The sequence below is a fragment of the Durio zibethinus genome, chromosome 21 (assembly GCF_047325235.1).
Source record: "Durio zibethinus cultivar Kanyao isolate XHJ-2024 chromosome 21, ASM4732523v1, whole genome shotgun sequence".
In the NCBI taxonomy this organism is placed as follows: Eukaryota; Viridiplantae; Streptophyta; class Magnoliopsida; order Malvales; family Malvaceae; genus Durio; species Durio zibethinus.
In genome coordinates, this window is record NC_143182.1 from 8,486,093 (window position 1) to 8,513,848 (window position 27,756).

General features: G+C 34.1%; 4 protein-coding genes across 6 annotated transcripts; 3 read left to right on the forward strand and 1 right to left on the reverse strand.

The window, feature by feature from the left end:
• The first annotated feature begins 2,155 nt into the window (after window positions 1–2,155).
• LOC111305398 (transcriptional corepressor LEUNIG_HOMOLOG-like) lies at window positions 2,156–9,524 on the forward strand. The gene is made up of 19 exons (XM_022902905.2): window positions 2,156–2,615; window positions 2,705–2,771; window positions 3,097–3,137; window positions 3,278–3,375; window positions 3,623–3,732; window positions 3,853–4,145; window positions 4,250–4,325; window positions 4,443–4,554; window positions 5,232–5,281; window positions 5,378–5,638; window positions 6,117–6,200; window positions 6,394–6,609; window positions 6,945–7,077; window positions 7,155–7,264; window positions 7,887–8,036; window positions 8,224–8,379; window positions 8,498–8,614; window positions 8,795–8,992; window positions 9,135–9,524. The coding sequence occupies exons 3-19, from the start codon at window positions 3,106–3,108 to the stop codon at window positions 9,276–9,278; spliced, it is 2,340 nt and encodes a 779-aa protein (XP_022758640.2). The 5' UTR covers window positions 2,156–2,615; window positions 2,705–2,771; window positions 3,097–3,105; the 3' UTR covers window positions 9,279–9,524.
• A 634-nt stretch (window positions 9,525–10,158) lies between these two features.
• LOC111306459 (E3 ubiquitin-protein ligase PRT1-like) lies at window positions 10,159–13,422 on the forward strand. The gene is made up of 7 exons (XM_022904315.2): window positions 10,159–10,326; window positions 10,444–10,472; window positions 10,588–10,767; window positions 11,139–11,324; window positions 11,421–11,624; window positions 11,973–12,079; window positions 12,873–13,422. The coding sequence occupies exons 1-7, from the start codon at window positions 10,220–10,222 to the stop codon at window positions 13,200–13,202; spliced, it is 1,143 nt and encodes a 380-aa protein (XP_022760050.2). The 5' UTR covers window positions 10,159–10,219; the 3' UTR covers window positions 13,203–13,422.
• A 4,034-nt stretch (window positions 13,423–17,456) lies between these two features.
• ICK6 (inhibitor/interactor with cyclin-dependent kinase) lies at window positions 17,457–22,971 on the forward strand. Of its 2 annotated transcripts, XR_016331180.1 has the most exons (4): window positions 17,464–17,999; window positions 19,832–20,035; window positions 21,963–22,287; window positions 22,514–22,971. XR_016331180.1 is itself a non-coding variant. In XM_022902908.2 (3 exons), exons 1-3 carry the CDS (start codon window positions 17,575–17,577, stop codon window positions 20,266–20,268), a joined length of 699 nt encoding a protein of 232 aa, XP_022758643.1. In that variant the 5' UTR covers window positions 17,457–17,574; the 3' UTR covers window positions 20,269–20,649. The 2 variants fall into 2 exon arrangements, 1 of the variants encoding a protein (XP_022758643.1); XM_022902908.2 differs by lacking the exons at window positions 21,963–22,287; window positions 22,514–22,971 and adding an exon at window positions 20,199–20,649 and having other exon boundaries at window positions 17,457–17,999.
• Window positions 22,677–26,107, reverse strand: LOC111305400 (BSD domain-containing protein). 2 transcript variants are annotated; one of them, XR_016331181.1, is made up of 5 exons: window positions 25,782–26,107; window positions 25,594–25,703; window positions 25,421–25,518; window positions 23,573–23,753; window positions 23,119–23,248 (listed from the first exon to the last, which is right to left on the reverse strand). XR_016331181.1 is itself a non-coding variant. In XM_022902910.2 (4 exons), the coding sequence occupies exons 1-4, from the start codon at window positions 25,981–25,983 to the stop codon at window positions 23,110–23,112; spliced, it is 549 nt and encodes a 182-aa protein (XP_022758645.2). In that variant the 5' UTR covers window positions 25,984–26,101; the 3' UTR covers window positions 22,677–23,109. The 2 variants fall into 2 exon arrangements, 1 of the variants encoding a protein (XP_022758645.2); XM_022902910.2 differs by lacking the exon at window positions 23,573–23,753 and having other exon boundaries at window positions 22,677–23,248; window positions 25,782–26,101.
• Between the last annotated feature and the right edge of the window lie 1,649 nt (window positions 26,108–27,756).

Consider the following 27,756-nt stretch of genomic DNA (forward strand, 5'->3'; position numbering starts at 1 on the left):
TTTTATGTCGATGTGGGATCCATTTGTTCATGTGCGGATGTGTGGCAGAGGATGAAAATTTATATACCCATATTTCTTTTGGTTCTTATGGCATATGGGATTGGTAAAAATAAATTTCTATTTTTTCAAACTTCATTCAAAATTATTATCCAATTCCTAAGCATAAAAAGAGTTATTTTATAATAATATTTTTAAAAAGTTAAAAGTTATTTTTTATCTATATCATATGTAAGTTTTAATGACACATATTTTATATGATAGTTTATAGATTGATAAAATATATTAATTCTTAAAATAATCAACTTTTATTGTTTTAAACAAATTATAATCAAATTGATCCACAAACATTAAATGAGTTTGTTTGCGAATATAAATAAATCAAACAAACATCTTTTCATATTCGATTTGTTTAATAAACATATATAAAAATATTGTTTAAAATCATTTGTTAAGTTTAATAAACGAACATAAATAGATAGAAACTGAACACATTTTCGAACAATTTGTCAAAAGTTCTGTTCATTTATATCCCTAGTAAGGGTATGTAACCGATTTTACGCTTCAGTTAGATGGTCTCCTCATATCTAATGTGAAGAAAAATGAGTGCTTGGGTGATTACACTTCTATAGTTTTAGTTATATTATAATTAATTAATTAATTAATTAATAATTATAATTTAACTATTATATAATAATTAATTATTTAATTAATTATATAATTATACAAATGTAAATTTTAATTGCAAGTGTAACTAAAAAAATCATAATTCAATATTAAATTATCAAAATTAAACCTAAAAGTCTTGAGCATGTGTATTTTTATTTACATCTCAATTTTTTTCTTTACACAATTCATTACTTATAATAGATTAAATCCAAATCCTCTTAAATTTATTTATATTCTTTGCACCTCAAATCCCTAAAATTATAAATCTATTACTATCCTTAATCCCTCATTTACACCTCAAACCCTTAAATCATTATCCTTCAACGTTTTTTTTTTTTTTTTTTATATATTCTAATTCGATTCTCATTCAAATCAAAATTTAAAATCGCTAATTTTAAAAAAGATTAATAGTTTTAACTCATCCATTTTCATATAGAGATAATTTATTTATGATATTTGAATGATTGAATGGGTTTATGATTTGTAATCTGGGTTATTTTTGTAAAATCATTACTTGCAAAAATGGGTTTTCATATGCTTTTGTAAGTTTTTAGATTTTTATATTTGAAATTTTTTAAAAGCTTTTCAGTATGTAAATTCAAAAGTTTTTAAAAATTTTCAAAAATGCAAATTCACAAGTTTTGTAATTTGTGGTTTGAGATTTGAGGTTTATAAGCTTTTGTATTTGTATTTTCGAAACATTTAAAGACTTTCCGAAAATGCATATGTGAAAAGTTTATAGACCTTATGTAAATGCATTTGTAGAAGAACTTTAAACTTTCGGATATATATTTATGTATGCACTGTAAATCAAGAATAGTTAGGATTAAGAGGTAATTTGTTAAAGATTAATTAAATAATTTTATATAAAATATTTTTTTAATAAAAAATTAGGGTGTAAAAAAAAAAAAGTGTAAATAAACGAGGAATATTGAGAGATTTTAAACACATCCATTTTTAAAAATTTTTTTTAGGTGAAATTACTTAATTATCATTGTCATCTCAATTTTAAAATTTTCGAATATACATATATGATAAATTATATAATTTATCAAATTTTTATATCTAGTAAATTTAAAAAATTTCATTTAGGTATGGAAAAAATAAATTAAATAAAAATTTTACAAAAGTTTTTAAGTTTTCATATATGCAAATCTAAAATCTTTTAAAAGTTTTTGGATATGTAAATTTAAAAATTTTAAGAATTTTTGAATTTACAAATCTAAAAATTCTTTAAAATTTTTGGATTTAGAAATCTGGAAGCTTGTAAAAATACAGGAGAATTAAAGAGAAAAAATAATTGAATAATTATATTTAAAAATAATTAAAAAATTGTGAAAAAAAAAAAAGAAAAAAGGTGCGCGAATAGGAGCTCGCCTGAACCCTACATGACTTTCATCCCCGTGACAGAAAAGCCCTGCAAACCATCCAAAATTTACATCCCCAGCCACTCATTAAGTCTCCACTTTTCTCCTCTACTCAAGTCCCTAACACGCGCATGCAGCATAAACCTCCCTGTTCTCACAACCAAAACTTGCTCGACACAACCAATCATCAGCCAGGAAAGCTGGAACCGACTCTGCCCATCCGGACGAACTAAAGACCGACTACTTTCCATGCCGAACCAACTTCCGAACCGAAAACTCTAAATAAAAAAGAAGCAGAGTCTGTCTACGAACCACAGCTTAGGTTTCTTCAGAAGAAGCCTTTTTTTCCCTAAATATCCATATGTTTCCTGATCCTGCAAAACAACTTTTTTTTTCTCTCTTTCTACTGTTAAAGTTCGAGCTGTTATACTTCAGTTACACTCAAAAGAATCATTCACAGTTTTTTTGAAGAAATAATTTTTTTTTCTTCAGCTGAAATAATTCAGAGAATTATAAACTCTCCAAGCTTGTATATGTATCTATGGTTACAGTTCCAGATCACTTTAAGCTCTGCATGATTCAGTGAGTGTCATAAAATAAAGATCTTAATTTTTTTAATTTGCTTTTTTTTTTTATTATTGAATTTGTTTTTTTTTCTTAAATTCTTTTAGATTGGATTAGAGTTTGTGAAGTGGAGATCTTGTTGCAAGGTTGTTTAAGCATTGATCCAGTTCACCGGTAATGATTTCTTAGCTTAATTGTGAATTACGTTATCGAATTTTGAGTTTTGTTTTGTTTGGTTGCTGAGAAAGCTGAGGAAAATATAAGTAAAAGAGTTTTGAAGTTTTTTAGCAGTTACTGAGAAGATAATGTAAAATTCGGTTTTAGTAAACGCATGCTGAACATAGTTGAATTCTCTTTTATTTTTTATTTTTTATTTTAATATTTTACTTGCTTTTACTAAAAGAAGTTGTGTTTTTCTTTAGATTTCTACTTATTAAGGGAAGATCTAAGGCAATGGAGTTGAGTTTTTGTTTTTTTGTTTTTTTTTTTCTTTTTTCAGGAAAGGAAAATGGCTCAGAGTAATTGGGAAGCTGACAAGATGTAAGATTGGTTGTTTAGTTTGTTGTTATAGCTTTTGTTGATTATTAGCTTAACTAATTTAGAACTTGTTTATTGTCTTTCCGTAGCTTCAAGCAGTAATTATTGTGATATTTTTTGCATTTTTTGGGCTAATGCTACAGGCTTGATGTTTATATCTATGATTATTTGTTGAAAAGAAAGTTGCATGCTTCTGCAAAAGCTTTTATGACTGAAGGAAAAGTTGCCACAGATCCAGTAGGTAATGTTCGCTAACAAATTTGTTTATTATATGGCAAACTGGAAGCCAAATTGCCAGAATTGTTAGATGATTATGATTCTTTGACGATACTTTTCTGATGCATGCCTTATTAGCCATTTAGGCTATGATTGTTGTCTCATACTATTTTTGCTGCTAGTCTATCTTGTTGAAGTGTCTAAATCAGTGGGAGTATTACCTATCTCAATGTACCTTAAGCTTTATCTTTAGATGTAAATTGTTTCTACAGCAATTGATGCGCCTGGAGGATTTCTGTTTGAGTGGTGGTCTGTCTTCTGGGACATATTTATTGCTAGGACAAACCAGAAACATTCTGAGGCTGCTGCAGCTTATATAGAGGTGCCTCTATTATGTTATATAAAGTATTCCGTGCATTTACTTTCTACCTAGGCTCCTTTATCTCATTATGTAGTCTTTGTGTGCATGTGTGTGTGTGTGTGTGTTTTTTTTGAAAAACAGGCACAACAAATTAAATCAAGGGAACAACAGCAAATACAAATGCAGCAGCTGCAACTAATGCAGCACTGCAATCCACAGTTGCAGCGAAGGGATCCCAACCATCCTGCCCTTGGTGGTTCTGTAAATAATATTAACTCTGAAGGAATTATGGGACAGGCACCAGCCAGTGTCTTGGCCATGAAAATGTATGAAGAACGTGTGAAACACCCTCATTCTGTGGATTCAGAGACATCATCAGCACTGATCGATGCCAGTAGGATGGCCCTTCTGAAAACACAGGCCAATCATCAGGGGTATGATTAATTTAATCCTTATGTGCTCTTTGCTTCCTAATTTACATCTCTATGATCTAATTGGACTAAATTTCTCATTTTTCTGGCTTATTTTGCATACACAGCCAGTTGGTGCAAGGTAGCCCTGGAAATATGTCAGCGGTTTTGCAGCAAATCCAGTCGCGAACACCGCTGACCAGTGTAACTGCCCAGATTATTTGCTTTCCGTTCATTTGAGTTAATGTTTTTTGTATCCTCTTTTTTTTTGTTTTTAATTTTTTCCTCTATATTTGAACTGTACAATATATGGATTTGTAGGATGTCAAAAGCGAAGTTAATTTGGGTGGAAATCAGAAAAGCTTACCTATGGATCCCTCTTCGATTTATGGGCAGGCAATTTTACAAACTAAACCAGGCCTAGGTGGTGCTGGTAATGATACCTGACTTTCCTGAGGGAAAAATAATTTCGACAATATAGTGTCATTTTTCTACATTAATGATATGTATTCTGATAGTACTTTTTCCTTCTCTTAAGTTTATTGTATGATACATATAGATTAGATGTTAAATTTTAAATTGCCTGTTTTGGTCATCTTGAAGGTAGCATATTGTCAGAAGAAGACATCTTAGCTTTTATATTTGTTGCTTGATTTTAGGGGGGAAATGTAGGTAGCTTTTGTTTTATTCTCTGAAAAGTTTAATAAGTATTACCTAAATGATTTAATCTGGAAAATGTATTGTTAATTGCAATTGAGAATGTTAGACCAGCAATGCTGGCATTGAATGTTGGGAAGCTAAGTATCTACATAATATGAAGACTGGTATAGCTGAGATGAAGATGCTGCAATTGATGTCTGGTATACAAGAAAGATAAGAATCGTAAGATTCAGGTAGGGGTGAAAATTGCCGCAATTTGAGACAAAAATGTGTGTAGCAGTTATATAAAGCTGAGACACTCTGCATGGAAATTGAAGCCATAACCTTTGGTTACAGTTCTAGGATTTTTATTTTTCCCATGGGAATTTGTTTATAGTAGGACTTAAAAATTTTGAATTTGCTAGAGCGTTTTGACAACGTTAACTGTTTATCTCAACTGTTTGTCCTCAGGACTGAATCAGGGTGTCTCTGGTCTTCCATTGAGGGGTTGGCCTCTAACTGTAAGTTTCACTCACCTTTTCCTGTCCTTGATGTTCTGATTGTTTTATGCAGATTTAGATACCGTAGACTTAATTGGACTTTGCTGAATTGTACAGGGAATTGATCAGTTGCGACCAAGTTTGGGTGTACAAAAGCCTAATCTGCAGACTCAAAACCAATTCCCTTTGGCTTCACAACAACAACACGTCTTGGCACAGGCTCAGGTACAAAGCAACCTTGGAAATTCGACAAACTGTGGGGACTCGGACCCTTGTAAGTTTGGTCAATTTTCTCAGAGTCATTTGAATGCAAAAGATGATCAATCTACTAGAAACGATGGATCCATATGCTCCCCTTTGCAGTCAAGTTCTCCAAAGGTTTGAACATATTCCTGATATCACAAGGCTACCAATGAAAATTGAGGTTTACAATTTTCAGAAATAGAGAAGCTATATCATGTGATTGAAAGTTTTTTTTTTTTTACTAATTTTTAAATATGGAATAAGAATCACATGCATGCTTCATAACTTTATGTTCTGTCTGAGAGAAGGCAGACAGTGGAACCAGAGGAAGAACATGGATATGAGATATAAATTAAATGTGTATGATTAACATATGAATGTCCTCGATTGATCTATTAATAGAATGCACGGCCTTCATGTTTGTAAGTGCATGGTTACTTGTGGTGCATCGACATGCTTTTATTAAATCCTGCTCTTAACTATTGGGTTACATTGATATTTGTAATTCTCTTCGCTGGCATTGCTTTTTATTGTTTTATGGTGGTCAATATCTGTTAATATGGTGTATTTGGAAATGCATTGTGTCTGAGTAGTTTTGCCGGATGCTTAACAGATGAAGATGGGTCAAGTTTCACATTCTTCCCCTCAGCAACAGGAGCAATTGCAACAGCAGCAGCAGTCACAGCAATTGCAACAGGTTGTACTTCAATGAGAATTAATTGAAGGATCTCATTCATGAGCTGAACTGTGAGCTACTTTACAAGAAAATTCTTTTAGCAACCATGATATGACTCCCAATTAAAATATCCATTTATAAATGAATTTTTCTTAAAAATCTTTAACTTCTGGTTAAACTGATTCACATTCTGTGACTGTTCATTACATTGCAGAATAACAGAAAACGGAAACAACACTCTTCTTCTGGAGCAGCTAACAGCAATGGCACAGCAAACACAGTTGGCCTTTCACCAAATTCACCACCGTCAACTCATATGCCCGGTGATGCAATAACTACTGCAACCAGTTTGCAGCATGTTAATACTGTTTCTAAAAGCATGATATATGGTGCAGATGTAACAGCGGGTCTTTCATCATCTTCCCTGTTGGTAGGCCATCTACAGACTTTGAAATGACTTTCGAAGCCTGCAACAGAAGCATACTTTGGTTTAACGTACACACAAAAGCATAAGCATGCTTCACCAAGGATATTATCTGTATTTATTCCGGCAGTAATATGAGATTTATTATTTAACCTTTAAGTGATAATTTTACCTTAAGTTCGGACATCAAAATCTTATTGGCTAGTGAATGGGTGCAACTGATTGACTTGTTTGTTAGGATGAGCTAATAGTTGTGTACGTATGTTTTTCTTGACACTTGCTTTAGTGTACAAGTTTTAGAATGCTGAAATTACTTCTAATGGCTTCATTTATTTGTGCAGGAGGACATGGAAAGGTTTGATGCTTTGGATGAAAATATGGAGACACTACTTTCACATGATGGAAGTGAAGGAAGGGACATTTATGGAACCATTAAACAAAGTCCTACTGATCAGCAAAAGGAGTCTGCTAAAGGTACGCCTTATATATTTTCTGTCTTTACATATTGTTGCATATGGTTTTTCTTGCTGACTTCAAATTCTCCATTTCAGACTTCACTTTTGCTGAGGTTGGTTGTATACAGACAAGAAATAGCAAAGTTACTTGCTGTCATTTTTCTTCTGATGGGAAGTTGCTGGCTAGTGCTGGGCATGACAAGAAGGTATTTGCTTACCTCTTCTTTCCATTTTCCAACTTTTTCCCCTCGGTATTAAGTTTATAATTTAACTTACTTCAAGTGAATAACAAATGAGGACTAGAGTCTTTCAACTCAATATATTGTTTGGAAGTCCTCAGTGTGAAAGCAATGGGAATGAACTTGATCATGTTTGGGTGGGTTCAAATTGACACACATTTGAGGTTACTAGGGAAAAAGATATTGATAAACTTGATATTGTGGCAAAAAGTTTTTCTGAAAAGTTGTGACTTAACAGAAAGTTACTCAAAAGAGAAGTGAGTTGGATGATAGAACCTGTTGAATTTACTGTACTTGTGCAGAATGTATGGGAAACAGAGGTTGAAGAAACAGAAAGTTACTCAAAAGAGAAGTGAGTTGGATGATAGAACCTGTTGAATTTTTGAGAATAGGTTTCAAGTGAATTAAAAAAATGAAGAATTACCTGTTCTCAAAAATTCAACAGAACCTTTATTGTTCTTGTCGAGAATTTCTAAGCTGGGTTGCAATCACCTATATGGCTGTATCTGGTTAATTTACTGTACTTGTGGAGAATGTATAGGAAACAAAGGTTGAAGAAATAATTACTATGCTCTTTTTTTTTCATTAGGTGGTGCTTTGGAATATGGATACCCTGCAAACAGAGAGTACTCCAGAAGAACACAAATTGGTTATTACGGATGTACGATTTAGGCCAAATTCATCTCAGTTGGTGACAGCTTCTGTTGATAAATCTGTGCGGTTATGGGATGCAGCCAATGTAACCGTCTTTCCTCTCTTCTTGAAACTTGGACCTATGTCAAAGTTTTGTACATATTTGGGATAATGACTTCTGCTATTCTACTCTCTTCATTCGCTGTCAATTTTCTGCCATTGTAGACCTTTTTGAAGCAAGTGTGAATTCTTTCTATGCTACTGTGTTTAACAAACTAAGTTTATTATCACAGCCAAGCTATTGTGTGAAAGCATACAATGGCCACACTTCACCTGTGATGTCCCTTGATTTTCACCCCAAGAAGACAGACTTGTTTTGTTTTTGTGATCATGACAATGAAATTCGCTATTGGAATCTTAATACATTCTCATGCATGCGAATGTCAAAGGTTAGTAACTCTTTTCCTGTCTGACCTCATCCAAATTTCAGACATATGTGGTGCATTACATTTTATCTACTTACTTAGACCTTTTTTTTTAAGTATTCATCTTTAATTCCTGATGCAGGGTGGTATGGTCCAAGTAAGATTCCAACCGAGAATTGGACATTTTCTGGCAGCAGTGTCAAATAAAGTTGTATCCATCTTTGATGTGGAAACTGATAGGCAAACACTAACGTTTCAGGTATAGCCTGTGTAGTATTAGCGCTCTGGTAACATCAGCGGACTGAGATCTAATCTTCTTCCATTCTTGAAACATTTACATGTCATATTGGAGTCTAAAGCGAAGGTTTCATCATAATTAATAGCTTGAGTAGTACGTAAGTATTACATCTCCTTTTTCCTTTTTCCCCCTTTTTAACAGGGGCATTCGGAAATGGTAAACTATATATGCTGGGATGCAAACGGAGATTATTTGGCATCTGTGAGTCAAAACTTGGTAAAAGTATGGTCGGTGGATTCTGGGGAATGCATTCAAGAACTCAGTTCTGGTGGGAACCAGTTCCACTCTTGTGTCTTTCATCCAAGTTACTCCACTCTTTTGGTGATCGGAGGACTTTCGGTAATTCTTGCTGCATTATTTATGGTTTTTGTTTCCTTTTATGGAGGTTTATTTGAGGGTTAGCTAATTATAACCATAACATGAAGTAGTTATGTTTTCATCTTTAGCTAATTTTTTCCTCTTTTCACGATGGGGACTGCAGTCTTTGGAGCTGTGGAACATGGCTGAGAATAAGAGCATGACAATTTCAGCTCACGAGCATATAATTTCAGCATTGGCACAGTCACCTGTCACAGGAATGATTGCTTCTGCAAGTCATGACAGCTCCGTTAAGCTGTGGAAATAAACCATAGAAAATATGATAAAAATCAAATACGTGTGGAGCAAAAGCATTCCTTCCAGTGGCATGGCGTGGAAATTCGGGAATGGTTAAAAACCCAAGTATGGGAGATTTTTTAGTTATAGATGTATAAAATATGGAATGGCGTATAACTTATTTTGCATGCTCTTCATTTTTCTGCTCTACTGAGTAGATTGTCCGCTTTGGTTGAGAACACTAGTTATTTTTAAAGCAATATTCTTATTCATAAAATCTTCGGTATATCTTCTTTTTATATAAAAAAATTTTATTAAAAAAAATCGCAGTACAAAAACATAAGAAGAAACTGAACGTCACATTTAAGGTAATGTATGAGCTATCGTCTGCAATAAGATTGATGTACCGTTGAGCTACTTTCATGTTTTTCTTGACTGAACCCAAACGCTTCTTTACAAAGGTGACTGCTATCCTTTCACTTTACAAAAAGATTGATTGAAATCAGGTAATACATTTTTTCAATTTAAAAAATTGAATTTACATCTACTTTTTTTTAAGAATTAAAATAAAAGGAAAAAGATTTGGAAATTAGTAAATTGCTCTTGTTTTCATAATGATATTCCTTCACTAATTGTCTGCATCACATCTGTTGATAAATCTCTAGCAATCTACTTCAAGTCTAGAACTTTCTCGAATCAAATTTATTACTTGTCAATAATCTCTAACCACTTAAAACTTGCCCATTAATATAATCACTTTTTGACAAAAAAAAAGTTATTTACTTATGAGCTGTGCATATAAAATTTTATTGCTAAATTTAAATAATAATAATAATTTCTATAAAAACTATTTTAGAAATAAATAAAATTAAGAAAATAAAAAGTCCAAAATATCCTGCCGATAGCATAGATAGGTATAGGGATATAACGTTGGTTTGCCACCTTTCACATTTTAAAGTGGACGGAAATTCAATGGATTCCTCTCAAACTTGTCTCATGGAGGAACGTCAATCTCCTAACGCTGTTGATGTTATTGACTCTGAAGAAATTCCTGATTATTTCGTCTGTTGCATTTGTTTGTAAGTAATGATAATAATCTGACAAAATTGAATGTTTCTTCCGATCTTGTCGTTTCCCTTTTTTTTCTCGAAAATTCTCAAACTGTTTGTTTATTTATTTGTGTTCTATTGTTGCAGGGATCTTCTTTACAAACCAATCGTTCTGCGTAAGATTTTTGTTGCTAGATTCATAGAAATAACATAGAATTTTCATGATTTAATTTTTTTTCCAATTATTATTGATTCATTCATTCATTAATAATTTTTTTTTTTAATAAACAGATTGTGGTCATATATCATGTTTTTGGTGCGTTCATAGATCAATGAGTTCTCGATGCGAGTCTCGTTGTCCAATTTGTAGAAACCCATATTCTCACTTTGCAGGCATTTGTCAAATGCTTCACTTCTTGCTGTTAAAGTTATATCCCATTGCATATAAGAAAAGGGAAGACCAAATTCTAGGTAAGCTTGGTTTCCTCTTCTGTTCCATTTCATGTTCTGTCAAATATGCTTTCATGGTTGTTAATTACCGCCAAAATCAAGTATGAAAAGTAGTAACAACTAAAATATTGCTTCTTAGAATGATTTTCATGAGAAATATTTTATTTCATAAAGTTATCATTTGTTCAATATGAATAATTTGTGAGCTAGTTTTGCATTGAAACGTTCTGCTTATTGTTTGCTACACTTTTCGGTAGTCCATTGCCTAAACAGAAAAGGGAGGGATCGTTGTAGGTAATTTTGAGATTGTTCCCACCATAGCTAGTGCAGTACTTTACCTATATTGTTGTACATTATGAAGCTTTCTATCTTGTTGCCTTTGTATCGTACAGAGGAGGAAAAGAGAGATGGCTACTTCTCACCGGAATTCAATGGTCATGCATGTGAATCACAGGCTGATGGAGATCTTAATCAGACAAAACTTGTGGCCGGGGAAGAGAAGGTTCAGGTTTCGGATTTGCTTTGTACTGCATGCAAGCAATTGCTTTTTCATCCTATTGTTCTTAACTGTGGCCATGGTATGTGTGTGCAATTTTTTGTTCCTTTAAATTAGCATCACTGAGCCTCAGTTTTCTGTTATCTGTGGACTTATTCTTATCTTTACTCTTTGTCAGTTTATTGTCAAACTTGCATCATCATCCCGGCTGATGAGATGCTTAGATGTCAAGTTTGTCCATGTTTGCATCCAAAGGGCTTTCCAAAAGTCTGCTTGACGCTTGATCAGTTTTTGGGGGCTAAATTTCCCAAAGAATATGCATCAAGAAGGAATGCTGTTCATCTCAAACAAGTTTCTTCCAAGCATGAGAGAGCAACCACCTGTATGTCTCAATGCTCTGTTAATCCATCTTGTTTCAGTGTCTATCGAGTTAACATTCAGTTGATCTAGTGATTAGCTGGTTTATATCATTTTGTTTTTCCCCTTTTTTCATGTCAATGGGTTTGTTGCCATGTTTTTTAAGTGGAAAAATGAAGCATATAATTACTTATTAAATTGTCCAAATACACACTCACTCACACACACACACACACACACGCACATATGTGTAATTACTGATTCATTCAAGTTCGTAAAATTGATCTTAGAAAGAGTCTGATTGTGCTATAATTGTGCTGCGTTAACTTTGAGTCCTCAATTTTAGACTATCTATCATGCTCGAATGTTTTAGGTTCCATGGAAGCTGGTAAAAAAAATTTCTCACCTGTCCAGTTGCTACCTTTCTCAATGCAGCCTAGCGCATATATACATATTGGAGTTGGTTGTGATGCTTGTGGGGTAAATGCTTTGCTCCTTGTCTCTTATATGAGTGCATATGCGTGTGTGTTCTGGTGTCACACCAATTTAGTCACTTTAAAATTTCAATTGAGTTGGTTTTTTCTTGCTCATACCTTTTTTTTTTGTTGTTTCTTTCTTCATCTCCATAAATAACATAGCCCATTTTACCAAGTTTTAAAAACTGTCATCCTTTATTTTCTCTCACAGCATTTTTATTATTTATTTTTACCTAATTAAAATTATTTGTTTCTAGTCTAATAGAAATGCAGACTGCTAGTACATATGTACATGCTTGTTTTGGCCAGCGTCATTAGTTAATGTCTGTTGCTAGTTGCTGGGCATTGAAAATTTGTAATGATGGCATTTTATTGCTTTAGGAGAGGATCATAATGTAGGATAAGTTGCTCTCTATGTGCTTTAGGATTCATCGGTTGTTGGATTTTATTCAGTGCTTTTCAAGTAACATTTATACTTGACATAGTGCATAAAGATGAAGGGTTCCGTTGGTTTGAACTGCTATACTAATTGAGTACTTCTCTCTGCCATATAATAGTCATTGCTTGAACCTTATTTAAGTTCGTAAGTTCATTATATTAGGTGAGATATGAAGGTGTAGTTAAGTTCTTAGTGAGACTTGAATTGTAGTTAAATTTCTCAGCAGAATGTCAAGCTTGCATCCAGCTGTTGGCTGATAGAATGAGTTAAATAGAGTAGGAGATTGCTAGTCTTTATTGTTTTCTTCATTTGAATAAAATCAGTAGGAAGCCAATAATACTTGAGTTTGTACCAGCAGATGTCTCCGATAGTTGGAGATAGATACAAATGCAAGGATTGTACAGAGAAAATAGGATTTGACCTTTGTGGAGATTGCTATAATACTCGACCTAAGCTTCCAGGCAGGTTCAATCAGAGACACACTCCAGAGCACAAGTTTGAGCTTATAAAGCATAACCTTTCCGGAAGGTTGCGGCTGATGACTGAACACCTAGAGAACGGTTCTACTTCTTTTCTCATCTTTGATGATGCTTCGGAAAATTTGGAAAACGGACCATTGCCTCGTGCTTTATTTGGCGATTCTCAGGATAACATGGAGGACGAAGATGATGCCCTATCCACCGACTGAATACAGAAGCCAAAAAAAATCCATGCAGTAATTTTCTAGTGATGCCAACTGGTGGATCACTTATGGATCATGGTTTATTAATTAGTACTGTAAATAGGGGCAGCAAAAGGCAAGTTACTGTTTTAATCCCCGGTACACTGCAGTCGAATTTCATATATTTCATACAAATTCTATGGAGTTTTTTATTATTATTATTATTATTATTATGCATGTTTATACATATCTTTGGCCTTTTTCATTCATTCCAAATTGAAGCTGCTCCTTGGTATGTGATAGCACAACCACCTGGTTTGTCCGAAGCTGCGGTTTTTTTGTGATCGAGTGAACTGAACTATTCTTTTTTTTTTTTTTTCATGGCTCTTTGCATTAGTTTGTGGTGCTATGTGCATGTCAACCAACATGTATTATCTGCTGGGTCCTGTATGTCAAAATGTGAGCCGTCATGATCGGTGGCTAGTTGAGATTTGGGGCATTGGATGATAAGTGCAGCCGTTTGTTTATTTCTGGTGGACATTGTCTATACTCTATACGTATAATTATCTTTTTACATTTGTGATTGGAATATGTGATTGCGATGTTTGTAGATTTGCGAAGATGGGTGAAAGAAGAATGTGCGGTATCAAACAGAATTTCCTATTTGGAAAATGTGTTCCTTCATGTTTTGGGCCTTATCTTTCCTTTTTAAATCATCATTAACAACAACAATTGTGGGCATTCGATTGGGATTGGGCTTAGGCTTTTGATTATTTCTGAAACTCCTTAAGGAATTTGCCTGTCACAGGAATGATTGCTTCTGCAAGTCATGACAGCTCTGTTAAGCTATGGAAATAAAACATAGAAAATATGATAAAAATCAAATACGTGTGGAGCAAAAGCATTCCTTCCAGTGGCATGGCATGGAAATTCGGGAATGGTTAAAAACCCGAGTATGGGAGATTTTTTAGTTATAGATGTATAAAATATGGAATGGCGTGTAACTTATTTTGCATGCTCTTCATGTTTCTGCTCTACTAAGTAGATTGTCCGCTTTGGTTGAGAACACTAGTTTTTTTTAAAGCAATATTCTTATTCATAAAATCTTCGGTATATCTTCTTTTTATATAAAAATATTTTATTAAAAAAAATCGCAATACAAAAACATAAGAATTTATGTGTTCCTTCATGGTTTGGGCCTTATCTTTCTTTTTTAAATCATCATTAACAACAACAATTGTGGGCATTCGATTGGGATTGGGCTTAGGCTTTTGATTATTTCTGAAACTCCTTAAGGAATTTGCCTTTCTCACGCGCTCTCCGAGTGATCAAGAGAACCTGAAATTGCAAGCTGTCAGTAAGTGAAACGCAAAATATAAACTGGCCCCCCAAGGCTGTAGCCACCGGAAACCATTTTCAATCGTTATACGTGTACACACGATTTTATTGGTCGGTGTAATCCACGGCCCATTTTGACGCTTGGTCTAACTTTTTCAGCTAAAAGAAAAAGCGGGAGGACGTGAAAAAACGATTATATGTAGTTAAAAAAAAAAAAAAAGTGGAGATGGGGGGGCAATGGTAACGATAGGGATGAGTAATCAATGACACACGTTTGCCAAATGTACGGGCTCTTTTATCATAGCCTTGGCAGCCTTGGTAATGGCATTGGCCTTCGGAAGCAGGAAACCAGTCAGGTTAAAAAAAAGGGATAAACAGACTCGGATGAAATTTGTGTTCATTTAAAAAAAATTATTAATCAATAATACTCCATAAATAATTGGTGATATTAATAGTCAAGGCCGAAAGCGGTGAAATGGTTTTAGAGGGAAGCAAAAGATTCCCCTTAAATTGTGCATTAAGCTAACTCTTTTTTATTTTTTTAAAGGGCAAAAGTGGAAATTGACGGATTATATAAATGATAAGAGAGTAGTAGCAAAATGGGAAATGGGTTAGTGTTGCTTTTAAAAAAAGTTTTAGCATTTCAATAAACTTAACGTCACTCATCATTACCTTTGAGATAGGCGTAAGCTGCCCTCTGCCGCAAAACAAAATCCTCGTCTTCTCCTGTCTCCTATTTTTACACAATCAATCAATCAATCGTCATTTACGTATTTTCCTCTTTAAACTTTGAGAATGTTGATCGGTGTTTTTAGATAGTTTGTTGAGATAATGTTTAAAAAATTATATAATTAATCATTTATATAATATTTTCAAAAATTTATGGTAGTACTAGTTTTATGTAGTAAGTGAATCTTGTGTGTCAGGGCACAAATTAATTATTATCCATCGGTGCACCTCAAACTCGAACTCAATGGTCGAAATAATATTGCAAAAGGCATGGGTAGGACCAATGGATGGCGCAAGCACAAGAAATATTGCGGAGCTTTTAACTTTTCATGTTTCACTTCTCTAACGTAACATGAAACAACCTGAAACCAACGTCGGCTTTAACAATACAGAGCCCCTATGCCCCGGGGTGGTGCCCTATCTCATTCATTTTCAGCCTGGATGTGGCCATGTTTATTTTTATGCCCTCTTCTCAGCCCATTTTAATTTTGATGATTAAAAAGTTGATTTTTTAAGGGAATCGAGAGAGTTTCCCAGATGTGGAGGAGAGAGGCTTAATTATGTTTTTATTTATAACTTTACTTTGATTGATTAGTGATTAAATTATACACTGCAAGAATGTTAAAACTACTTTTAATTACCTTTTTTATTTATATATTAACTTGATGATTAAGGATCATGTAGAGTGACTCCTTGGCTGCACATGCGGCAGATGTAGAGTCCATGGATGTAGATAAAGAATCACAATTAAAATGCCCATAGGCCTTCGCCTTAAACTGAAGAAGCTATGAAATTGTGTGTTGGTTCAGTTCAGTCACTCACATGGATTTAGAAATTTAACACTAGTGGTGGATAAATGGATTTTGGTGGAAAATTTTAATTTTCAGAGCACAAAATTGTCCAAGAAGAGTCTCCCTTAATCCCAGCAATGAATTTTCTCTTCCCCCTATCTTTTTCTCTTATTTTTCATGAACAAAAATTGGCCCCTCCCTCCATTCTTCTCCCTTAAACCTCTGTTTACTCTGCTTCTCCCCCGAAGAAAATAACCCTTTTGTCTAAACTTTGCAGATGATCTACTTCATAAAAAAAAAAAAAAAAAACCCAAGCTTTGAATGATAATTGCCACCTGATAGAATTTTCAAGAACATAAAATAAAAGTTTAGTATGCTATAAAAGATTAAGCAATATCAATGCAACCAGCAGGGGTATATTCAGAAAACTTTCCAAGAGTGATGCACGGTAAACATGAGGTAGAAAGAAGCTTTATATAAAACCATATTGTGCTCATAACAAAATCACTACACCCCACTTGGCACAATAACGTATAAGAAAAAAAAAAAAAACATCAATCTGATCTAACCTTAAATGTTTAATCTATGAAGCATTTAAGAAACCATGGAGAGAAAATAAACATACATAAAAGAGGTAATGCATTACACAATACCTCAAGAAGAATGGGTGAATCAAGATTCAAGACTTCAACAAATGCACCTGAGACAATAATAAAATTATGTACTGAGATATATGTACCAAGACAATGGAGTCCTGCAAAGAGTGATTGATTATTTAGTATTTTTCATCTTTAATTTTTATCAAATACCAATTCACGTACAAATGAATGCAAGATGCTGGTAGTACTGATTACATTACAACAATTAACACTAGCAGAATGCAAAGAAAGGTACAATCAAATCTCAATATTTGTTTTCTTTTAACCCATGCAATAATAAAATATAGTGATGCAAAGAGTTTAAAAGTAAAAAAAAATCAGAGATTGAGAAAAGAATAACAATGGGTAGTTACCATTTACCTTGAAGAAAAGTGAAAATTTCTATTTCTGAAGAGATTTTTCTGGGAAAAAAACACATACACACAAACATCATTGCAGCAAAATTATAGATGCAATAAGTAAAGAAACTAATTGACTGAATACTGAAAAGAAACAACAACAAAAAAATGGGAAAATGGAAATAACCAAAAAATGCCTCAAACCTGGCAGGATCTCTCTTTCCCTTCCCTGCTTTCCTCTGATTTTTTTCTCCCTTTTTTTATAGTATTTGCATCCCTTCTTTCCTCCCGGTTCTAAACACCTAAAGACGAAAATACCCTTACAACATCTGCACATGGGTTTTTTGGTAATTTGAAGTCGCTATGTCAGAACCATGGGTTTTTTTGGTAATTTCTAGTCTATTCGGGAAACCCTAAATTCAGGATTCAATAAATTTTTGTTCGATTCTTAGGAAGCAAATATTGAGAATCACAAACTCTGCCTTCCTCGGTAAACAGAGGGCCAAAAAGGAAAAAAGGAAAAAAAAAAAAGAAAAGATAGAAAATGGGGAAGTACATGAAGAAAGCAAAGATAACAGGGGACATAGCAGTGATGGAAGTTTCTCATCAGTCAACCTTGGGTTCCCGTACCAGAGCTGCTAAAACCCTAGCTTTGAAAAGACTCAAAAAAACAAACCCTTCTCCTTCACTAGCCCAAGCTCTTGGTTCAAACCCAGATATCTCTTCCTTCTCTTATCTTCAGCTAAGGAGCCGCAGGCTGGAGAAGTTGCCTTCCCCTGTTTCTAATGAAACCAAACAGAAACAACAGGGGAAAGAGAGTGGTTGTAGAGATGAGAAGAAGAATTGTGAGGAGAAAAGTGAAGGGTGTTTTGGGAAAAACAGGGAAATAGTTGTAGGAGTGGGGCTTTTCTGTGAAACAGAGGAGGCTCCTTTTGGAGAGAACAATTTGGATTTTGAACTCAGAGACAGGTACTTTTTTTTTCCTTCGTCTCTAGTTAGTTTCTTCTAAAACAAATTTCTTTTTTTTTTTTCAAAATCCTTGGAGCTTTTCAGCATTGCTTTATTGGTTCGGCTGATAACATTTTCAAAAAATTATTCTTTTGGGGTTTTTTTTTTCAATTCTTTTGTTCGTCCTTTTACTTATGTTCTTTTTCTTTTTTTTTTTTTTGGGGGGGGGGGGTTTCATTTCTCTTTCATTGCCACTCTTTGCCATTTGCTTTGGTTAAAAGTGAGTGGAGGTTTCTTCCCTTTTCCTTCTATTTGATGCTTTAAATGAGATTTCTTTGCCCCTTTCAAAGATGGGGGTTTATTTATTTTAAACATATTGGGTGGGTTTTTTTTTTTTTTTTTGGACATTTCGGTGTTATATTGGACTCATTCTTCTTTCTTTCTTTCTTTCTTTAAAAAAGTTATTGTCAAGTACTTTTACTCCTCTGTCTGTTCTGCTAGTTTACATAAGCTTGGAGAGTAGGCTGCTTCCTGGAATAAATCCATTGTATAAAAATCATAAAAGAAATGTCACTGAAACAATATCTCTTTGTGTTTCTACATGTTACCTGATCATGAAAATTATCACGTCATTAATATTCTTCCCAACAAAATTTAAACTTGATTTTTGTGTTTCTTATTTCACTGTTCTTTTTATGCATATATATCATTGCATAAAAAGATTTACTGAAAGCTTCTGACTCATGAGAGATTATATTGAATGGAAAATAGACTGTGTTTCTGAAACAAGGTGTACCTGCTGCTTATCAGACTTGCTACAACTTGCATTTTCCCACATGGTGAAAAGTGCACTATATTTTATTATTAAATTAAAAGGTTAATTCTCTGGTGTTGATTTTGATTTATGAAAATAATAAAAAAAAGATTGAGATATTGATAAGTTTTTGGCCATCAAATAATTGAACAATTTTAGGTGCATGAATATGTTAATAACTATGAAAGATAAGATTAGGTTCTATATGGGAAATTATGAAGTACATTATACCCGGAGAAAGAAGCAGTTTGTTTGGTCTTCCTGATAGGAATCCTTTGTAATTTTTGTCTTTACTTGTCCTTCTTTTTGTTAATAATAAAGTGAAAAAAAAAAAAAAGAGAAGATAAGAACGAAGAAATATAATCTTTTGGCAATACCGGGCAGCATTAACGGTTATGCCTCATTTTTGTTAGCAATGATATATCATCTTCATGGGGCCAAGTTACATACTCAGACATGAATGTGGGATTCTCTGTGTTGGGTCTACCAGTAAGTGACTAAAGGCCGCAAATTTCTTGTTTCTTATCCTGTTGTTGCTCTGCCCCTACCAAATTTAAGCTTGTCTCTATTAAATGTCTGTCTCTTCATTATAGGAGTTTTTCTTCCACTTTAACGGGAATATTAATTTTGTTTTCTTTATTATAATTAAGAGATTTAATTAATGTCAAAATGGGTTGTACTTTGTTTTGCATAAGCTAAAAAAAGGAGGGTATAGTTTTTACTTGTAGGGCTAGTTCTATGCATGAACCGAAGCTAATGTCGTATGGCTTTAAGTGCCTTTCTCCCCAATAGCTTTTAATGTCAGAATTTGCTGTTATTTTGTTATGATGTTAATTCATTAATCCACTCTTCTTATCCTGAGAATCTTTAAATCCTATACCTATAAAAGAGTGGCTTGATGTATCATGTAAATTATTTGAAATGCAAGAGTCAAATAATTCTCTATGGTGGAAAAAAATATCTTTCGTTTCAGAATTTTTGCTGTTATTTTATTATGATGTTATTTCATTCTTATAGATAATTTGTACTTTTTATGCAGGAGCACTAGAGAAAGCACACCATGTAGTTTGATAAAGGACTCCGAAACCACTGCAACCCCTGGTTCAACCACACGGCTGAGAAGCTCCCCTTCAGCTCACCGAAGGGCAACGAATGATGTGCAGAGATTAATCCCAACAACACTCGAAATGGAGGAATTTTTTGCTTGTGCAGAACAACTACAACAGGAACAATTCATTGAGAAGTAAGCTTCTTTCATTCTTCTTATATCATTTAATATTTTGGGGCATATATCTGCCGGGTGATTACAATTTACAGTGTTGGTTGCTTCCATTCTGAATGAATCTAGGCTTAAATAGATTGGTTAGCTGAGCAGCCAAGTCTCATTAACATGCTGGATTCTGCAGGTATAACTTTGATATTGTGAATGATTTGCCCCTTCCTGGACGATATGAATGGGTGCAAGTGATTCCATAAGCTGAACCCAGTTAATTCTACTTCCTGCAACTTCTATTAATTTCATGCTCAAGATTTCAAAGCAAGCAGTGTCGTATTGCCCTTCTGAGTTCATGTAAAGATAGCCTTAACTAAGATGTGTAATTTGAAGATCTGTAACATAACAGAGCTGGTGAATTACACTAACCAATTATATACCTGAGACCCTTTGTTCAAAGGAAAAAAGAAGTAATATGTTAGGAGTTTGCGACTTTTTTCATCGTTGTAACTGATTAGGAGTACATCATGTCTCTAGGTTTTCTTTTCCTGCCTTCTCACCGTGTAGTTTCACTTTTGTCTATACTTAGGTAGGGATGAACATGGATGATCTCTGGAAATAAATAAGTCATTTGTCACTTTTAACCTGTCTTTTCCCATGTTTTTGTAACCCTCCCCCTCTTTTTTTTTTCCTTAATATCCATGAGATGAAATTGCTGTTCTGTCCTGCAATTTGGATTTAAGTTTGGCTGCTGTCATCTAGAAGTATTAATAAATCAGTCCTAGTATCCAAAACAGGATTTCCTTCCCCAAAAAAATAAAAATCTTTCTGCGGAATGTGCTATTCAACTTTTCAAGGACAATTGGACAGGCAAGGATGATTTGTAACCACAAGCCAGTTTTTAGTTTTAACTGGTTCGGTCACAGACAGAATATCATTCCTAGCATTATGCCCAAGAAATAGATTTAAATTCCCTTGCAGCCCAATGTGCTGACTTCCTTTGTGCTTGCTGAGCACGAAACTCGCCCACGAACCCAGGTGGGCCATCGAATCTGTCAATGGATTGTTCTGTATTAAAAGTGTATCTTACTGGAGAGCTTCAGGTTCTCTGCAATTTCTGACAGTGTTGTTTCTTTTTTTTTTCATTGGTGTTCGTTTGAATTTTGTTTGCCTTAAAAACTCCTTTTCTTTCCCTCTCTCAAATTTGTGGTGAAGCACTAAAGCTGCTGAGTTTGTCAAGTGAGCATTAATTGAATGTACATGCATGCAGAAGACCTTTGTGTGAGTGGGCCCGCCCTTATTCACATGGGAATTGTAGCTTTGTACAGAGCTTTTTAGTGTTACAGGTTTATCAACATGTTCAACCTTAAATTTGACGATGTTTCTCGTTTTTCTATTTCTATTTCTGTGAAATGTGAACGCAATTCATCCATTCATTACCCGGTGCAAGACTGGAAGTTGCAAACTTTGTTAGGCTGGCAGGTGAACCAAATTCCATGGTTTTGTCCGTCCTGAATCTTTCTTTTTTTTTTTTATTTTGGTTGCAAATAAAACGGAAGGGAAGAATGCAATAAGTTTATGCAAATACTAGTTTTAATTTGCAGACATTTTCTTCAAGGTTTGCTTGTCTTAAAAAAATTTTTCACTGCTTGTGTGTACTTTTTTATTTTATTTTATGCTCTTTTCGTTCAAAAAATTCAGTCATAGAATCACAAAAAGTACGTTGAATCCACAAGACAAATTTGAAATCTGAATTATTGCTTACGAAATACTATACAAAAGGCTTGAAAACTACTGCTATTTGATATTTGACGTAGGCCTGAAGGAAGAACAGTCATCAGTGATTCAGCTCAGATTTGGCATTACTGGTTGAGGTGTACGGAAGATTTTAAAAAAAAAAAAAGAAGAGTTTGAGTTTGAGAGCATCAGATTCATAGCTTTTTTTCATGACCTACAGGGCAAGTATATATAACTGATGAGAGGACGACCACCGGCAAATTAATGCTGGAGCGGTGAAAAGAACAAGATTAAAACCAAAGAAAGCGTACAAGCCATGCCTAATGGACTCTGCAACAGTCCGTAACACCATGCTCCAGAATCCAGCCAGCAAGGTACAAGTTGGAATGACGCCTATCCCATAAGCAGGCTGCTTGGCTGTTCAACTATCTCGTCTCTCAACCAAAAAACAAAAAAAAATTATCTACAGAATTAACCAAAAAAGCAGAGTTGACAGTTGATAGTTTACTGTCTCGTTTTGCATCAAACAAAACCCAGTACTGTAGGTAGGTAATAAATTCTCAGCGAACTGAAAGTTAAGCATTCAAACATGTATTGTTTAAGAAATCAGAGAATTCCCACCATCCAATTCATGGCATAGAATAGTAATATTTCTGTTTCTAGGAATTAGCCATCTTTTCTGGTTGTTTAGTAATTGTTTCAATTCCCAAATCAGATTTAGTTTTTTAGAAAAAGAGTTGACATTTTGTGGATTATTTCACGGTTTTGCAGGATCAATATGGGCTGTGATGTAAGCCCTTTTCTTTTTTATTTGGTTCTTGCTTCTCGTTTATAAGCAAACGGTATTTCTTTTTTCTACTCCTGGATGACCAGAAAAGTGCTTGGCAGGCTTGCTTCCATCTCTTGTAAATACAATAAAAGGACAGGTAGGAACTGGAAAGGCAAACGAATAATGAAGGTTCATGTAAATATATCCATATCATAATAAGTTAATAGAGTGCCAGCAAGGAACAAATGCTGCAACCATTGTGATTTACTGATTTACAATTCAAATGTATTACTTCAGATGCAGTCCAGCACCCTTCTCTTTACAAATTAAAAAAAAAAAAAAAAAAGGTGTCTAGCACCCCTTTCTCTGTACAGAGCGAATCATCAGATTCCTTCAACATACAAATGTAATTGTTGTACATTCCATGATCTCCATTAAATTTACTTCAGTTGTAGTCCAATGCAAGTTCACCTCTCAAGATGACAGCAAAGATGATCATTTTACCACTGGAAATAAGCATACTCGACAATGCTATATTTCCTGCTAAATGGACTGATACCTGCTCTTCCTCTACAGGAACCAGGAAGGCAAATTGGAATCATGGAGTTGATGGTGCAAGACTAGCTGCTTGATTTCTTTCTGCCATTTCAACTTCATATGCACCAATATCTGATGTTTTCTCAGTCGTCACAGCAATCTTTTTAAGTTTAGCACGTTGCAAAGCATGAAGCTCATAACTGATAAACAAGAAGACAAGCATTTGAGCTTGGATATTAGGCTTGTGCATGAAGTGGTTAACTTTGATTAATAAGAGGAATACTAATAATCTTACATGATGCAACTATAGGCAACAGAGAGGTGAAAATCTTGATTAACAAGTGAGTAAAAGTTCAAAATCCAATGCAATTGAAAAAATAAGCAATGATCATGGTTGATATTCAAAGCAATCTGCTTATGTTTCTAAATCTTGATCACGATTTCATAAAATATAAAAATGAAAAAGAAGATAAGTATAGGAAATAAATATTAGCAACACTGTGAGTCAGAGAGCTGGTCCGTACATGTAGCCAATATGAAAGACTCAAAAATCCTTATCCAGAAAAAGAATACTGCCAATTACTGAAAAGATTCTTATGCTGGCGCTGTCAAGTCATTTGCAACCAAAAAGATCCACTGTGACACTTGATGGTGAAGAAACTTTTCCAATGCTAAAGCATTTTGGGAACCCTTACAATGCATTCTCTAGGAAAATAGAGGTTAGCTGTTAGTCCAGAAAAGGAGTTGAATTTTATGAAGATGTAGCTGCTGTGGTAATGCTAATGCGGCAGAGATGATGGTAAGTTATCAATCAAACTAGAAAAAAGAACATGGTATTGGTCATTTGGTAACAGCGGCAATGCAGCAACGGTTGTGGTGTGTTGTTGGCCCAGTGTCGGTGTTAATTTTGCGGAGAACTAGCAGATTTCTTTAGTTGGTGACATAAAGAATAAAGGTGAAAAAGTGGGTGGTCAAAATGTTTAAAATTTACTAGAGGAGATAAGTAAGCAGGAGTAATGACGACAAATGATAGAATTGCTAGTAATCATGGGGATAAATGCCCATTATAGGCATTACAGTTCCTTTCTTCATTTTTTTTTAAGAGTTCCATTCTTTGTTTAAACCAATGCTGTCCCCCTCCATCCTCGACAAAACACACAAACATACAAAAAGAATTATCTACCTTTTTTTTTATTCAATTTGCAACAGAATGCATTGGCTTGTTCAGGTTTATAGATGATAAAGCTCACAATTAAACTGAGGATCCCCATTATTACCATAATATTGTTACAGTTAATTTAGTACTTATTTCTTTTTTTTCCCCCAAAATTCACCATCTAATTAAATTCTCTGGTTTGTAAAATATGGTTTGCGTGGCACAATTAAGGACATAAGACGGTCATCTATATATATATAATGCAACTGGCTACATTGGTCTCCCACAATGCAGTCTCTCTTTAAATATTTCAAATGAGTTGGACTCAACTCAGGACTTCATTTTCATATTTTTTTCACAATTTTATGTAACAAAACTGCCTATCTCCTACACGATTACTCATGCATAACCAAGTATATCTTTTGGTGCAATAGGAGGCTAATCAGGATTTGTCAATTTTATTAAGAAAAAAAAAAAGCTCAAAGACAGCAAAGAAATCACCATAATCAAGCAGAAAGCATTGTAAAAACTATTGCAGACTTTAAAACAGGCAAAATTACATCTCCTGCCGTTTTATTTTACTTGTTTGAGGCACAAATTGTTTGCCAAATATAAGAATTCTCCTAAAAGTTGTACTCAAATGAGAATCTGTATAACAACCTTCAGGGGCAAGCCCAGCAAACAAAATCATAGATCCCCTTAGGCCTTCTCGAAGTCATAACAATATCCAAATCATGGTGTTACATTCTAGAGATCTACGTAGCATCCTTTTGGTAAATCTCCAAACAGCTATTACTACATCATACTGAAGAAGAACCAGGGTTGAATGTACAGCAACTCAATAACTAGCTTTGTTGCAATGCAATTTTGAGCAATATGTAAAATCATGTATCATCAAACAGAGGGTAAGTAGGGAGCAATTCAAAATGTAATTTTTCACAGAAGGGAAGGTTGATATACTATCAATGTGTAGGCAAATGTTTCAACCAAAGGGTCATTTTCTTTATGAAATATGCAAACATATCTGATGAGAGGAAGACAATATAAGCATCTAAACAAATTCTTTTCTCATGGGATCAAGCCTCATCGGCTCGGTCACTCAGCCACAGGTTCAAATCCACAAACTAACAATATATTGACAGGTTCCTTGTTATAAATTTATAATTATTATGAAAAAGAAGAAATTGAAAAAGAAAAAAAATGTTGTAAAACTTACTCAGCCACATGGCTCTTGACAAGCATGAAATATATCCTCCAAAATTTGTCCTCCTTCAAGTGGCGAGGGCATAGCTTAAATCTAAGCTGTGAAAGTTCCTGGAAAAAAGAAGAAAACTATAAATATAAATTACTAGAAACAGGAAAAAAGGGTTAAAAAGGAAAATTCCAAACCTTCACTTTCGAAAGGACTAAGACAGCATGCCGCTCTTGCCAATCAGAAAGATCCTTGCGTACATTAGAAGAAGTTTGGGTTTCACTGTTAGAATTAGCTGCCTCATTATCTGAACACCAAAAGTTTCAATCAACAAAATTTTCTTTTAGAATTTCAAGAGCGGAAGAGAGGGGAGAGTGGAGGGTACCTTGGAGAGGGAAATTCTTGAAGGTTTCTAAAGTGAAGGACTTGACATGATCGATTAATTGTTGGGTTACTCCGAGCAATTCTTCTTCTTCTTCTTGGTTTTGTTGATTTTGGTCAGAATGGGTGGATTGCAGTTGTTCTGCGTTTTTATTGTTTTTACTGTTCCTTGAGACACTGCGGTGAAACCACGATGACAGCTTCATCGTCGTCTGGTCGTAGCTTTCGGCTTGGGATGCTTTTCCAGAGAGTTCAGTCGAGTAAAATTTTAAATAAGTTTAATCGGTCAAAGGCTCGTCTACTTCGACTTTGATTTGAATTACGGTTATAGTAATTTGTTAAAATTATTACGATTCATTACGGTTATAGTAATTTGTTAAAATTATTACGATTCATTTATTTTAAATTATTAGATATGATATATTTTAATTTAAAAAATTAAAAAATTTATTTTAATTTTAAAAATAAATAAATAGATAAATAGATAGGTTCTTAATCTGTAAGAGATTAATTCACTCTTTACTTTGCTTTAGTATATTACCCCTTTTATAAAGTAAATGCAACCTTTTGCGTTTCTTTTTTTTAGGCGTGTTTATATAAAAATAATTATTAAATTTTAATCATAAATTTAATTAAAAATATATTTATCATCATTAAATAAAAATAGTGAAGGGGATAGGGCTCGTTTCCCATTTCCCTCACATTTTAGTGGTATGGCCCAGCATAGAACATGTTGGAGACTATGGACGGGAAGAAGACAAAGAGAGATTATTGCCTCATTCTGCTTAATGGGAATTGGGATGGTACATTGTTGTTGCAAATGTAATGGTCTGCCCAACATATCATTGGGCCAACATGAGTACAACATTAGTTGGATATGCTTTGGGAGGGAAATGGGTCACCATGCTCGTCTTCCTCTAGGCCAACAATGGGCTTATCTCGACTCTGGAATTAAAAAATTATATATAAAAAGCAAAAAGAAAAATCGACTGTTAACTCTTACGTATATGATAACAATTTGGGTGGTTGATAATTTTTGGACTTTCATTACTACAATTCAATGTTTCAAATCCCTGTAACATTTTGTTGTAACATAGGATGCCATAATAATATTGTCTTTGAAACAATGACTTGAAAATAGGCAGAAACGCGTGCCAAATAGTGATGATATGACTCGAGGTCCATTCATCAATATGTGTTTCTTTTCAAACAGTAAACTTGCATATTTTCATGTCTTTCTTTTGTTGGTTGCTTCATTATAAGTTAGGTGATATCCTTTAGGTAAAATTTTTGTCTGTTTAGATCAAGATTAATGCCAACATTTCCTCTCTCCAATCTCCATTGCCTTCCATATAGTTCCATGCATGGCCATGTCTTCAATGACGGAAGGATTGACCATTTTCATGCCAGACATGGTTTGAAGACATTTGACTTGAAATAAACCCAAAAAAAAAAAAAAAAAAAAAATTGTTCCTGTCTACATGAATTGATGAACATGAAAGGAACGGTGGTGGTAGTGGAAGATATCATATCAAATGATACCAAGTAAGGTAAATTATATGGGAATGGATCCCACTTTGGCCCCCATTAATGATAACCCTCTCAAGGACCCTACCCGGAAAGGGGTGGTGGGTAATCATAAATTATTAATCACAAAGTGGCAGCACCACCTCCCACCTCCCACCTCTACAAGCTTTGGGCTGTCTTTTGTTCTTCTTTTTGACCTTTTCATTGCTTTTTACACGAGGAAAGTGACGAAATTTGAGAGGCAAAACACTGTTTAGATTATCCTTAAATACTGTTCAGATTATTCTCTTTTTGAAATATGAATTGTAATTACATATATTCCCACTCATTTCTTGCTATTGGTATTGCAACCCAAAGAAACTTCAGATATTTTCATCTCTTGATGGAAATGGGAGACTCACATGAGTTATGGGTTATTACTACATAAAAGTATCTTATGAGTATCATAACAA